The sequence below is a fragment of the Canis lupus genome, chromosome 24 (genome assembly GCF_048164855.1).
Source record: "Canis lupus baileyi chromosome 24, mCanLup2.hap1, whole genome shotgun sequence".
NCBI classification, from domain to species: Eukaryota; Metazoa; Chordata; class Mammalia; order Carnivora; family Canidae; genus Canis; species Canis lupus.
The window spans coordinates 30,700,309-30,715,431 of NC_132861.1; the positions used below are offsets into that span (position 1 = coordinate 30,700,309).

The following is a 15,123-nucleotide window of genomic DNA, read 5'->3' on the forward strand; positions in this document are numbered from 1 at the left end:
CCAGAATAATTTCTTAAGGGAAAATTATGTGATGTTAATTCTTTAATTAAAATGCTTTAATGCATCTTTTTGCATTTTGAAAATTTGTAATCTTTACTAAGACCTTTAAGCCCCTCCCTATAGGATAGTTATAGCACTTATTACCTAATCTGTTAATTTCTTATTGTCTGTGTCCTTTTATACTCTACATTCTGGTTACAGAACTGCAACAGAACAATTGTGTGTTTTGTTCCCTACCATAACCTTAGCAATTATGTGACCAATAAATACCTATCAATTAACTCTTTCATATTCCATCAAGTTGTCTGTATGCACAGTCTTCATGGCAGAGGTAACTTCTACATTTGCGTAACACTTTGAACACACCAGTATTATACTACTCAGGTGTTTAAAAACTGCAGTGTGAATTTTGCAAGAGTATAATCGTGTCATTTTCTTCTTTGAATTCCTGGGATCTTACTACCTGGGAAGGAGTAGGTAAATAAATGAGTATTTACTGAATAAATTAATGAATGAATGAATGCTATTGAATGCTACCAGAAACATGAAACATCATTTTTTAAAAACGATTTATTTATTTGAGAGAGTCAGGGGAGGGAAGGGGCAGAGAGAGAGAGAGAGAGAGAGAATCTCCAGCAGACGTCTTGCTAAGCGCAGAGCCCAATACTGATGCTGGGCTCCATCTGGATGCAGACTCGATCTCACGATCCTGAGGTCATGACCTGAGCCAAAATCAAGAGCCTGATGCTTAACAAATTCAGCCACCTAGGCACCCCTCCAACAAATACTTTCTAATAAATCTGGTTAGAAAATTCTTAAAATAAAAATATACATGCTTCATTGATTAACCTCATGTGATGTTAAATGCTTCTATTATATTTATTACTGTACAGTAGCTCATCTAATATTATTTGAAGTTGATGAGCTTTCTGTTAGCCCCTTACTGTCTTTAGTTTTGAGCTATCTACAGAGATAAATGAAAAGCACTCAGCATAATTCTTCAGCAGCAGAATAGAAGAGAGTGACTAATCAGTATCTTAGAAAAACGCTTTTGTTATTTTCAAATATTTGTGAACGCCTTAATTTCGTTTCCTTTTGTGTAGAGGGTAGGAGCAGGAATGGGAATAAATGAAAAACTGAAAATGGTGAGAAACATGAAGAAGAAGAAAAGAGACTAGGAAGAAAGGCACCAGGGACTGATTGCTCTTATTACTCAAAACCTCCAATCTGTCTCCACCCCCAACAGTCTGTTTCAGGCAACTTGCCAGCTCCCTGAAATGCTTCTGATTCTTAATGGACTCCTTGGGCCATTTTCCATTACTTATTTGTTCACTGCCTACACTCTGCAGATGTGGGGATATGAGGCTCAGTTTATTAGTTCTTCAATCCTGCTGTAACAAATTACCCTAATTTGGGGCTTAAGCAACACAAATTTATTATCTCTGTAGGTCAGAAGTCTGACATAGGTCTCATAGGGCTAAAATGAAGATGTCAGTAGTTTCTTGAGACTTTACAGGAATATTAATTTTCTTGCTCATTCTAGTTGTTGGCAGAATTTAGTCCCATGCTACTGTAGGACTGAGATCTATGTTTTCTTGTTGGCTGTCAGCTCAAAGCCATTCCCAACTTCGAGAGGCCACTCACATTTCCTCACTCATGGCCTCCTTCTTCCATCTTTAATAAAACCAGCAATGGGGAGTTAAGTCCTTTTCATTTGCATTGCTCTTACCCTTCATCCCTTGTCACCTCCCTGACCACAGCTGGGAAGAGTTCTCTGCTTCTAAGAACTCATGTAATTAGATTGGGCCCCCATGAATAATCCAGGATAATCTCTCCATCTCAAGGTCTATAACCTTAAATACATCTGCAAAGTCCCTTTTGCCACGAAAATAATACATTCACGGTTTCTTTGGGGACCATTATTCTGTTCACCACATTCAAAGCATGGGATACTGAGCAATTTGATTTCTGACTATTGCTCCTAGAAACCTTAGAGGAAGAAGAGGAATGGGAACAATAAAATGCATGAAGCACATTAGTAGGGTCTTGTTTCATGTGAGAACATTAAATTAGAAGAGCCAATCAAGAATTGAAGGATTCCTGGGTAAGTGACATTCGTTCACTGAGTGTGCTCAAAATAAATTCTAATAGGTTCTTCAGGATTAACAGAAAGAAAAAGACAGCTAAAAGATAAATGGGGCATTAATAGTAGAATTTTAGAAGGTACCCACAGATCACTTATTTTTAAAATGTTAAACTTTTTGAGATAATTATAGATTTACATGCAGCTTTAAGAAATAATACCTATATTCAGTTTCCCCCAATGGTAGCATTTTTTGTAACTTAATATTGTAATATCAAAATCAAGAAATTGGCATAGATAAAATCCATCTATTTTATATAGATTTCACCAGTTTTATAAGCACTCATTTGTGTGTGTGTGTATAGTTCTATACAATTCTATTACATGTATAAAGTTGTGACCACAACCACAGTCAAGATGTAGAATGATTATGCAACTTACAAAGTGGGTTCTTTGAACTCTTAAGAGTTCCATATAGGTGATTCAACGATGCTGTAGTGAAAAGAGAGATAAAAGGCCTAGGTCAAATAGTTATTATTTCAGGCACTTTCTCTTTAAACAGCAGTCTGTTTTTTTTTTTCTATTTTATGTACTGAGACTACATATACTATTTGACAAAAAGATCCCATGGCTAAAAACCAATGGCTTAATCCAACAGTTTCATTTTACAGATGAAAAGAGTGTATGCATCTGTATCTATGTAACCCAGCACACACTATGATGAGTACTCAAACTGTAAATGATTAAAATTTTGTATAGTTATCAACATAAAACAAAACACTAAAAAAATTTCCCAATTTAGCAGCCATAAAACTATAATTTAGGGTATTTTCCCATCTTTATTAAATGTTTGGTTCACCTTAGAAATAATTTGTCAGGAGATCAATAAGAGTTACCCTATAGCATGGATAGAACTGAAGGGCATTATGCTGAGTGAAGTAAGTCAATCGGAGAAGGACAAACATTATGTGATTTCATTCATTCGGGGAATATAAAAAATAGTGAAAGAGATTAAAGGGGAAAGGAGAGAAAATCAGTGGGAAATAGTAGAGAGGGTGACAAACCATGAGAGCCTCCTAACTCTGGGAAACAAACAAAGGGTAGTAGAAGGGGAGTTAGGTGGGGGGATGGGGTGACTGGGTGATGGGCACTGAGGGGGGCACTTGACAGGATGAGCACTGGGTGTTATACTATATGTTGACAAATTGAACTCCAATAAAAAAATATACCAAAAAAAAAAAAAAAAAAAAGAAGAAGAAGAAGAGTTATCCCTATCCCATACTTCTGTGAACAGAAGTAATAGTATACAGGATATGTTGGGGTTTCTTTTTTTAAGCCTTTTTTTTTTTTTAAGATTTTATTTACTTATTCCTGAGAGACAGAGAGAGAGAGAGAGAGAGAGAGAGGCAGAGGGAGAAAAAGGCTCCATGCAGGGAGCCTGATGTGGGACTTGATCCCTGGTCTCCAGGATCAGGCCCTGGGCCAAAGGCAGGCTCTAAACTGCTGAGCTACCCAGGGATCCCTGGATATGTTGGTTTTACAGAATCTGGAGATACATGCTCAGCACTATGGAAATTTTAAGAGGAATACTGACAACTGGAGTATTTTGGAAGAGAACTAGGGTCTGACAGGAAGTCCTGGAAAATTGGAAAATAGGACACAAACTGAAAAATTGGACATGTTTTGTTTTTTTAAAAATTTTATTTATTTGAGAGAGTGTGTACCAGGATGAGTTGGGGGAAGGGCAAAGGGAGAAGGTAAAGTAGACTCCCTGCTGAGCACGGATCCCAAAGCAGAGCTTGATCTGACCCTGAGATCATGACCTAAGCTGAAGGCAGACGCTCAAGTGCCTGAGACCCCCATGAGCCCTGATAATTGGACATGTTTTGCCTATGGAAAAGATTTGGAGGAAACAGAATACCTTTTCTCAAATGTCTAGAAAATAATCCTGTGAAAGAATTATTGTATATCTACAGTACCAATATATGTTATTATAAATGAAAAATGTTAGTAATATTAGGATATAAAATATGAAACCTAGTTAAAAAATAGCAGTATAATATGTTAAGTAGTCTAGGAGATGATGTAAGAAAATTACATGCAATCAGGTACTAATGACAAAATAGAGAACAAATTATTTAGTTTTATTAAAAATTTCCAATTTATAACCAAAATATACAACCACTACATTTAAAATCAGTTTATACACTCACAGTTAAAGTGCTAAGTAAAAACATTTACAAAAACTGACATCAGTCTACTGTAAACAAAATAAATCTACAAGAGCAGAGTGCAAAGCACATCCAGCTAATGTAAAAGTACAGTTCATGCTCTAATCAAGTGCACTTGCCCTATACATATCTCAACAACAGTAACTTTCCCACTCACTCGGAAATGAATGAACAATTTTAAACACATAAAAAAGAAACATGAAGAACTAATGCCACAAAATACAAGTCTTTAGCATAAACACTTTCTAACTAGATGCTTATATGATAAAAGCAAGATTAAGATTTTAGAATTGTAGAATCACCTTCTAAATTTAATTCAAAATACGGTTTGAAAACTAAATTGCCAAGTGCTAGGTGTTTAACAATAATAGTTTTTTTTTAAATAATGAAAAAAGGAATATCGTTTCTACCTTTGTATCTCTTGAAAAGAGGAGAAGGTGGTGGTCATGTTGATAACATAAACTGAGGAAAGATAGTTCTATACCAAATGAGCAGAGATGGAAGATAGTTAGGCTTAGCTGGACAGCAGGAAAACTGAGACTGAAATACAAAGTCTTAAAAGAGTGTTTGTGACCGATATCTAAAATGCTCCTGACATATTTCTTGAACTGAAAAACAGAGGATCAGCAAGGCCCTGACTTCAATGACCAATAGATACAAATGACTAGCTCCCTCTTCAAGGTCACTCAAAATATACAGCACTTTCAGACATCACATAGGTTCAGTGAAAGAGAAAGAGATTCCCAAATTAGGTTACTTAATGGTATTTCTCACCTCAGGAGTCCCACCAACACTAATTATTTCCATTTTCATTTTAAAGCTTAATATTCTAATTGATAGTAATTTGTGCTAATAGCATTGTGTTTGTCTTTAATGCAGATTTATATTTAAGAAGGATAAAAGGGGGATAGTCACTAACACTTGAATGTGAATTAAAGAAAATTTCTATCTTCTTAACACTTGAAGATAGATTATACTTCAGGAGTATTGATAAGGAAGACTGGGGAGAGAAGGCAGGTAGGAAGGTCTTGAGGAATGTAGCATTTGAGGAATAGGCCAGATGGCACAAGGTTCAGGGTATCACCTAGAAAGAAGTGTACCAAGTAATTATTGAAAGACCCAAGTCAAGTCTCTCCACCATAAAAGTATACCTAAATTGAGACACCTAATTAATATGAAGTGCTCTAGGTCAGTCTTGTTGTCTAATCTGTTGCCCTCATTATTCATAACAGTATTATTTATATGAGGAAAGATATGTGAGCTTAGAACAATCCAATTTACAATCTCTTAGATAATAGCTCTTCTAAAATTCTGGATTTTCTGTGTAGGAGCTTCATATTTTTTACATGCATTTTTAAACTCATATACTGTTATTCTTAGAACCTGAAACATAGGTACAAAGAAAATCTTTACATGGCATTGTAAGGCAAATCTGTTGACTCTGTAACATTGTAGTATTCATTATTTTAGAATGCCTACCAAGAAGGTAAAATTCTATGGCTCACAAAATTTGAGTCTATACTACAAATTGTGTGTATGTGTGGATACTTATTTTGCCTCTAAATATTTATAGACTAATCATCTGATATATGATGATATCCTAGGTTATTAAAGTTTTAATGTAACTTACGTATTCCCAAAAGGTATTTGTTCAATTACAAAGATTATTTTGTTTAAATATTCTTAAAACTAAGCAATTTAACTACAAAATGGAGAATTTTCCTGATAGACCTGTGGTTATCTATGGTTTGAATCTCCTTCATAAAGCCACTGGTAGGTTGATAAGAAGAGTTGGAATAAGGAGTCAATATATTTGTTCTAAAAGATATTTTTTCTGCTTGTTTCTTGAATATGTATTATGAAATTGGAAACACCATTTTTGGCAAAACTGGCAATTTCGCAGAGTTCAGAATAATACTATCCAATTATGATGATACAGTATAATCTCTTTATTCTTTCTGAGAATCAGGCCATCTACAAAGGATTATCTGCTGAGATGACCACAATAACCTAATATACACTAAGACAAAACAAAGGCTCACAGACATACACAAAAGCTCACATTAAATAAATGTAAGCTTCAGGTATCACATATACAGAAAGTAAAACAACTCATAACTATTATTAATTGTAACATATATTTATATAAGCAATCCCCTAAATTCAATATCAGCTTAAAATACAGCAAGTCAGTATTTTCTAAATTAAACGATTTTTAAATTAGAAGAAACAGTTTCCATAGCTCTTTCAAATAAAAATAAGACAATTTAATAACTTTTGAGTGTCAAATGAACTTTTCTTTTTGGGGCTGGGGAAAAGCAATAGTGGTGGTAGTATCTTTATAATACCAAAGTAAATGTTTAAACTGCAGTCACTCCTTCACATATGCAATACTTTGAAACTTCAATGAAAAAATATAACTCTCAAAAATAAAATTTGGCATTTGAAAACAAAAGCAGAAAAGTTGAAGTTGGTGCTGAAGACATGTGAAATGGAATAATTCTAGAGAAGCTGATTTTTTAAAAAAGATAAATGATAAAGAATTCAGATTTACTCTGATAACTCACAGCAAAGGTAGAAATAGCACCTGATGACGAGGACTTCCAGACTAATATTTTCAAGTGAGACTCCTTTTTATGATTAAAAAAATAATTTTAAATTCACATATAAAGAAAATACAGTATCTTCAAGTACATATTCACCTCAGTTCAATGTAAAGAACTTCTGTGTTGATTTTATTTTAGAAATACAGAATTATTTCCTATTTCTGCTGACAAGAGTAGTGTAGGGAAAAATGATCTGAGGCAGGGTAAGGGAGTAAAGGAAGACAACTATAAGTGTTGTTTTCAAAACTGAGGAGGGGAGTAGTAGTCAGAGAAATAGAAAAATGGTCAATGGATAAATACAAATTAAATCACACTAGGATTATCTGCTTTATCTTACAAATTATCCCATTATCAAAACCCAGAAAATCTTCAATGAAATGTCTGGACCTCAGATTCAAGTTTAATAAATGTAATAACGAAACATGCAGAGCCAAAGAACTGAAAATAAAGGTTTGTTTCTTCTTTACAAGCAATCAAAATAATATTGTAACATAGCTATGCCTGAATGAGAGAAGCTGATCATCTAATTTAATTTCTGGAAGCCAGGAAAGTTGCCTGATACAGTGAACTGACCAAAGACAGGAATCAAGTATAACCAAAGAAATCACACCAGAAACCAGTACATCTTCCTACATCAACTTTCCATTATTCTTCTCAACCCATCAGACACTGAACCCAATACCTAGATTATAAACCTACAGGTCAATGTGTTCAACAAATTGATATGAACTAATGCAGACAATTAGAGAAAGGCAATCATCTTTAAAAGTAACAGGAACCTCTTTGGCCTAGTTCTCAGAGAACACAAATCTACAAGAGAACTCTGCTGAGAGATTGTACTAATGGAATCTCTAGATTTTATTAGATAGTCAAGAAGGTTTTATGAAAACATCTTCTGTGTAACCAGAAAAAAAAGAAACACATTTATCTCTAATATATTAAAGCGGGAACTGCTTATGGCAATCTGGCAACTATACTTATTCAATGAATCTAAGAACATTTTAAGAATAATTATTGAATAGAAAAATTTCAATCTACTCCTCTGAAATTATTTTTACATTTTATAATTATTTTAATGTAGGTAAAACTTAAAAGCTTTTTAATTAGCTATACGGGCCAACACTATCACTGCTTTGTTTGCTAATTTTATTGTGAATATTTTTTGTTTAAAATTTGGCTACCTAGCTATATTTGTATTTAAGAGAACAGAGACCACAGAATTTTATATCATTTTTCTCCTGTATGTCAGTTTTAAGGTGCTTATGTTGGTGCTTTAGGAGACTCTTCCTATGGGGAAAAAAAGGTCATGTCAATTATTTGTAACCTTTCTTTCATTTTCATTTCCTTAAACTTTTATTATCTGTAATATAATTTCCTCCTTAAAATTACTCAAAATCATAACTGGAAAACAAAGTTAACATATCTGAATCCTACAATTTAAGTATAGATTGCATTAACAGTACAGGCTGACCTAGTAAATATAGTTCATGGGAAGAATAACAAGAATAAAAGTAGGCCTAAATAGTGATTACAAAATGGTCAAGGGACAACCAAATTACAGGCAAGTGGAATTTGAGACACTACCTAATCTAATACCCTTGTTTTTTTCATTTTCAGATCAGAAAACCTGAGGTCCTAAAAGGTAAAACTTTAAAGTTACAAAGCTCTTTGAAAACAGAGGCAATACTAGAAATCAGGCTTCCTGATACAAAATTCTGTGGTACTTAAAAAATAACATAATGCATTTTTACTAAGCATTAGGGAAAGAAATCTGCCAATTCAGAAAACAGAAATTATGAAGCTCTAAAGCTTTTTCTTTTAAGCCAATAAGCACAACACAATTAAAGTAATATTTGCAAGTTAGCAATATAAACAAACTGACTTATATAACAAAAACCCGAGGGCTGCTACAGCAAAAACAATAATAATAAAGTAGTTCACCTATCATCAGGAAATATGACAAAATAACAAGCTTAGAAATATCACTGTCTTATAAATACTGAAGTTACTAGTAAATGGTAATCATCAAAATAATGGAACACTGGATCTTCAAATTCTGAATTATTACAAAGTAAAAACTTATTTATCAGGAAAAACTGGTGACAGTAGCCAATAAAATTAGAATAAATTAAGAGCAATGCTAGCGTACCAATGAAAATCTCCAAGAAAGGACACAATAGATTTCTTGAGATAAATGATTATTAAAAAAAAAATCTGAAGGGAACTATTCTTTAATGCATTTAAATAGACTGAACTACTCTCTTTTGTAGGAAGTAATGTATTGGTATGGGATTTGACTAAAATATAAGTGATGCTTTACTTTCTTTTATCTTTATGGCAAAAAAATTTTATTTTCTAATTAGAGATCACAGAATAGAAACCATGCTCATTAACTTATTATATTAAATCTCTGCAAATCAACCAAATAGGAATGTTTAAGAAATGGCTGATTTTAGGTAGAGTATAACATTTTCTTTCCTAGAAGATTTTGGATCCTGGGAGAAAACTATAATCCTATATCAATTTGACTATTAAAGAAGTATAGGATTAAAATTAAATTAGAAAAAATCCCAGAAGACTTCAAACAATTAAATGAAGGATAAGGGTTGCTTAGTCCTCCTATTCCTTTCCCTCTCGTATCACTGGAACAAAGAAGGAAGAGAAGTAAATTATGAAGAGAGGTCAATGTAATTATTTTCATATAAAATAGAAATGACATAATAATGTATAAAGGTGGCTACTGGGAAACATGAATTGAATGTAAACACTTCTTCTTATTTTAATCAGTTGTAAAATGGCATAAAAGAAGTTTAAAAGAGTCATTAATTCCTTTGTAAATCTAGGTTCCATAAAATACTTTTTTGTGTGTTGATGTGTGGAAAAGAATGGAGAACTCCTTATTTTATGTAGGTTAAAAATTATATATACAAACATACAATTAAGATAATGTTACAGCTTAAAATCTAAAGGTCTGCCATGATTAATATCAAGCTACAGTTACTACCTTTTTAAAACTTTTTCTTTATCAGAATTAAGCACATGAAAGTTCTCAAAGAAAAAAAAGTTATAGGGCCTATACTCCTTTATATTTTTATGTCTTTCTTTTTTTAACAATTTTATTTATTATTTATTCGTAAGAGACACAGAGAGAGAGGTAGAGACACAGGCAGAGGGAGAAGCAGGTTCCTCCCAGGGAGCCTGATGTGGGACTCAATTCCAGGACCCTGGGATCATGCCCTGAGCCAAAGACAGATGCTCAATCACTGAGCCACCCAGGCATCCCTCCTCTATATTTTTCTTATGTTTCAATGAAATCAAGCTAATGTTTTTATATAATTCCATGTCAAAAGAAAAATATAATGGAGATCCCCAAATTTCTGTTGAGAGTGAACTACAAATTTAACTGTATAATATTTGAGAGTATACTCTGGTATACATATATTAAAGAGCTAACACAGTTTAAGGGCATAGCTACTCTTTTTAAAAGGTTAATTGGATTGTTGATTTAAAGATTATACCAAATAAATACTGGTCTAATGGCCTATTTTGTTGTTGTTGCTAAATACTACTAAAGACCATAACTTTGTTTTCTATAACCTCCAAATTCTAACAAAAACTAATAATATCCATAGAGCAATTTACAGGATACAGAGCACAATAATACATGTTGTCTCATTTGATCCTTATGACCAAAGTCCAGTGAGATAGGTTTTGGGACCAAAAATTACCTTATCCTCATTCTATACTGAATAAATAGAGACTAAATGACTTGTCCTCACATCATAATTATGGGTCGTTGAATTCCAAGCCTAACAGAATTTCACTGCACTTGATGTAAGTCATCCAAGTGATAATACATAAATGTATCTTTGGCATGTCAAAAGCAGTATAAATATTATCATAATGAAATTTTGGTATGTTATTGTTTTCTAAGCTCTGGTCAATGATCCACTAAAAATTTTTTTAAGTAGTTCCTTTTATATCACAGGGATATAGCCTCAAGCAAGATAGTTACAATTTGTTATACCCAGCTCTTATCACAAATAAACTAATGAAGTAGGACAAAATGTAGTATATTTTTCTAATTTAAAGAGATTCTTAGAATTTTCACATATCTGCTCTAAGAAGCAGAAAAAGAAAATCATTCTTAATACAGGTTTGTTTGAATATTCACTTACCCAACTAGTATACAAAGATCTAACTTCACTCAACAAGCACGTAAATACTTCTAAGAATTGCTCTTCACCTTTTAAGTTAATATAAAGTATTGGTACAAGTTTGTGTATATATTTCTTGTGCAAGTTACATATTTATTACTTGCCACATGTTATTCTGATAGAGACATTATTTCACTCAATTTACATTTACATCCTTCAAATTCGTTTTAGGTGAGATTCTCACTATTAAGGCTAAAGAGGGAGTTTTATGACATGAGTAGTTCATATATAAATATTTATTGAAAAAAATATATTTATTGAAAGACCTACAATGTACTAAGCTCTGTGCTAGCTGTTACTAATCAATTGTTCCTTGAAACCAATTATTGTTTTGAGTTTATATTACCCTTTGCTTTGATTATTGAATAAAGTAAATTAAACAGTATTGGTGAAATCGAAGTACTTTTTGAAAGCCTCTTGATTATATATTAACATTTTAGAGACAACTATTATTTTCTCAGTTGTCAGCTGAACAAATACTAAACATTATCACATGCCAATCAAAACACAAATTAAAGTTAAACATATGGTAAGAAAGCTGTCTCAACTTGTTCAAGTTGGTTTAAGAGAACTGAGACTTTGCAATTACTGGTTTGACATAGATAACAGTTTCTTTAAAAAAATTAATTTAAACATCAGTTTGATAAATAATGTGACCCAAACTACATATTGTTATTTAAAACAATTCATTGATGATATTAAGTAAATTTTGTGGAGCAAAATTAAGATACTGAGAGTAACTGAAAGGTCAACATAGCATTTATATATATTACAACAGCGAGTTTAATAAAGAACTTGTAATGAATATATAAAAAACAGCACAAAGTTAAGATTTTCACAGGGATGTGCACATAACTGTCTACACTTGGCCTACTTGTACAAGAAAATCAATTAACATTTTGGCAATTGATAATATAATGCAGATGGTAACGGATGACAGCATCTTTGAGCTCAAACTGGTACCTTCTATTTTAACTTCTTATTTTTGTTTCTGAATGTTTGTTTTGTTCCTCTCATGCTGTTCTCAGGAGAGATTCTCAGAAAAAAGCCTATGAATTACTGAGTTATTATATAAATGAGTTGTAAGTTTGGCCTTCAGAGGAAAGGTTTACTTACTAATTGTCAGTTATGAGGGAATTCAGACCCTGCTTATCCAGTACTAACTCCAGTTAGTTCCAAGGACAAAGACAATGAAGACAGAGGAAAAAGAAAAATACTTTGGGGCTAACTGTTCAAATATGTTCTATAAAGAGTTAATCATAAACATAAGATATATGTACTTTGAAAAATATGATATACAAATCATCAGAAAACTTTGCAACACCCAATTTCTTAGTATTTTTCAAAAGAAAAGAAAAAAGTACACATGAATTAAACACATGTCAAGGAATGTACTATAGTAGCCTTCAAACAAATCTCTTAAATCCTTAATAATCTTAATCCCTTATATTTCACAATGCTTTACAGTTTTCAAAGAGCTTTCATATGATTTTTCATTTGACTCCCATTCAACAACTTTGTGAGGTAGGTACTTATCTTCTATCTTCATTTATAAACAAGGGAACTGAGGCTCAGAGAAGTTTACTTTATAAAGGTCAAAAATTGGCATATGGGAAAGCCAGGCCTCTCTAGAGTCTAGAATATTTTTCAAAGTGTGATTCTTGTATTACCTGCATTAAGAATCACCTGTAGTATTCTTACAACTACATACTTTAAAAGTCCTACCATCTTTGACTTACTGAGTAAGAATCTTTAAGAGTGGTGCCCTAAATTCCACATTTTATAATGGACAATAAAGTGAAGAACAATTGCCATATCAGGTAATGATATAAAAGCACAACATTGAGTCCAGCTAGATATTTATGTGATATAATATGATGCCATCAGCTCATTATCAGGGGGCAAGTTAGTTTGAAACAGCCTGCATCTTGATTACAGATTAGAACCACCTAGAAAGCTTTAAAAAGAAAAAAAAAAAAACAAATCTCCTCTGAATGAGAGGAAGGTGTTGAACATTAGAGGTTCCCCAAGTAATTCTTATCTGTAGGCAGGACTGAGGACCACTTATTTAAATATGCTATTCTATAAAACACATCCAGCATTTTCCATAATTTTTCTTTCCCTTATGATCAATTTCATGCCTAATAAAGTTGATAGTTTTTACTGTAAATTATTTAAAGATTACATGAGAAAATGTCAAACATTTTTGAATTGATATTGGTAAGACTAAAAGATACTTTACAGCAAGACTAATCATGCTTCATTTAGTTACAATGATTTTTCAAATATCTCAAATTAATCACCACTTTGGACTTAGGTTATATATATTTCAACTGTAAAAAAAAAAAGATCTAGAATCTGAAACAAGAATGTGGGGCAAAAAGCTATAGCCTCATGGCTACTGGGAAATGCGAATACAAACAATCAAGTCACTAATAGGAGGGGCCTGGGTACCAAGATCTGGCGGCTTTGGCAAGATCACATCTCACTGTAGAAAAATACAAACAATGAATATAGAGAAAACATTTTGCCATTTGTAATTGTAGTTCCCACAAAAAAGCTTATAATGTATGATGCTAATCTAATTACATGCCTCCATGGAACAGATCTGAACATGGTGTTCTCTGAGAATTAATACTACTACATGGGAAAAGATGGCTACAAATTAAACTTCTTCCACCATGCATATGGTTAAGTTATAAAAACACAGCCAGTAAAAGTAATATTTACAAAAGTAGTAAAGACAGCACAATTATAGAGAAAAAAAATGTCCATCTCTGCTTTTATTCCACTGCTAATCCTAATCCTGTATGTCTCTGGATGAAGATTATTTTGATAGGATTTTTTTGAAGAGCCTTCAATGGACTATTCAGATTCTTCTGTTGATCTTATATCTTATTAGCTAAAATACCCTTGCTGATTTATCAAATTCTCCTACAGTTTAAAAACATAGTTCTTTTTCAACTTAGTAGAAAGAAAACTACAAAGTCCAACTATTCATCTGAGAAATAAACCTTGCATAGAAAATTTCCTTAATTCTGAAATTTTGTTTTTTTGATACAACTACCAGAATGTTATCTCACAGCTAGTTGATATCATATGAAAGTTCACTACAAAGCAGTCACCACATGTTTAGGGTTTTTCTAAATATAAAGATAAGTGGGTTTATAAAAATGCTTACCAGACAAATAATTATCTTTTCACAACCTAGAAATAAGAATTATTTATGTGATGATATAATTATTAGCATTTTTGATGCCTTGATGTTCCAAATTTGATGCAATATAAAAAGCATAAATTTATTTTTCCAGTGGACATAATCTGTACCTGACTGAAAGCATGATAACAGTGAGTTACAGCAATCAGTCATGCAAAGGCAAAGAATAAAATCTGCTTTTTAAACAGCACAGGTTTTCCACCTTCAGACAAGTTAAGCACTGGTTCCATCTTCTTCAATAACTCGATTCATGCTAGTACCATGTGTGATGTGAGTCATGGGATTACTACTGAGGTCTCTGATGCTGCTATGTCGTGACTGTTCATTGAGCCGATGAGAACTACTGTGCCTGGAGTGATCCGTCAGTCGTGACATGCTGCCATGAGGTAGTCTCTCTTCCATTCCTCTGTAACTGCAGGGAGTGTACCTAACATACAAGAGTTTATTTTGAAGCAGGTAACACAACACACGAGACAATAAAACTAAGAATTGTCATGAAAATGCCTCATTAAGTAAAATGATTAGGAAACCAACAAGTTACTACCAACTTATGATTTACAGTAATTTCAGAAAGTAGATTTATTCACATGGTTGACCAGAAAGGGAGAAACCCATCTCATCCAATTCAGAATTAAGGTCTTATTCCTTGCAAAGGGACAGAAGCTAAGATTAAACAGAGTTGGCTGAAAAAAAAAAAAAATAAACAGAGTTGGCTGATAAACAGCTATGTGTGAAGTATGGATACTTTGCTCATTCAAATGAATTTTGG

The 15,123-nt window shown here is 32.8% G+C and overlaps 1 protein-coding gene across 8 annotated transcripts in view; it reads right to left on the minus strand.

The window, feature by feature from the left end:
• Window positions 1-555: 555 nt before the first annotated feature.
• Window positions 556-15,123, minus strand: part of FZD3 (frizzled class receptor 3) — a 107,042-nt gene continuing 92,474 nt past the window's right edge. For 7 of the 8 annotated variants that reach the window (XM_072796137.1, XM_072796143.1, XM_072796134.1 and 4 more), the window contains one exon: window positions 4,207-14,781. In XM_072796137.1, the coding sequence (XP_072652238.1) occupies window positions 14,568-14,781 (214 nt within the window). In that variant the 3' untranslated portion in view covers window positions 4,207-14,567. Of the gene's footprint in view, window positions 723-2,524; window positions 2,576-4,206; window positions 14,782-15,123 lie in introns of those variants that run through there. The other variant, XM_072796138.1, reaches the window with a different exon arrangement.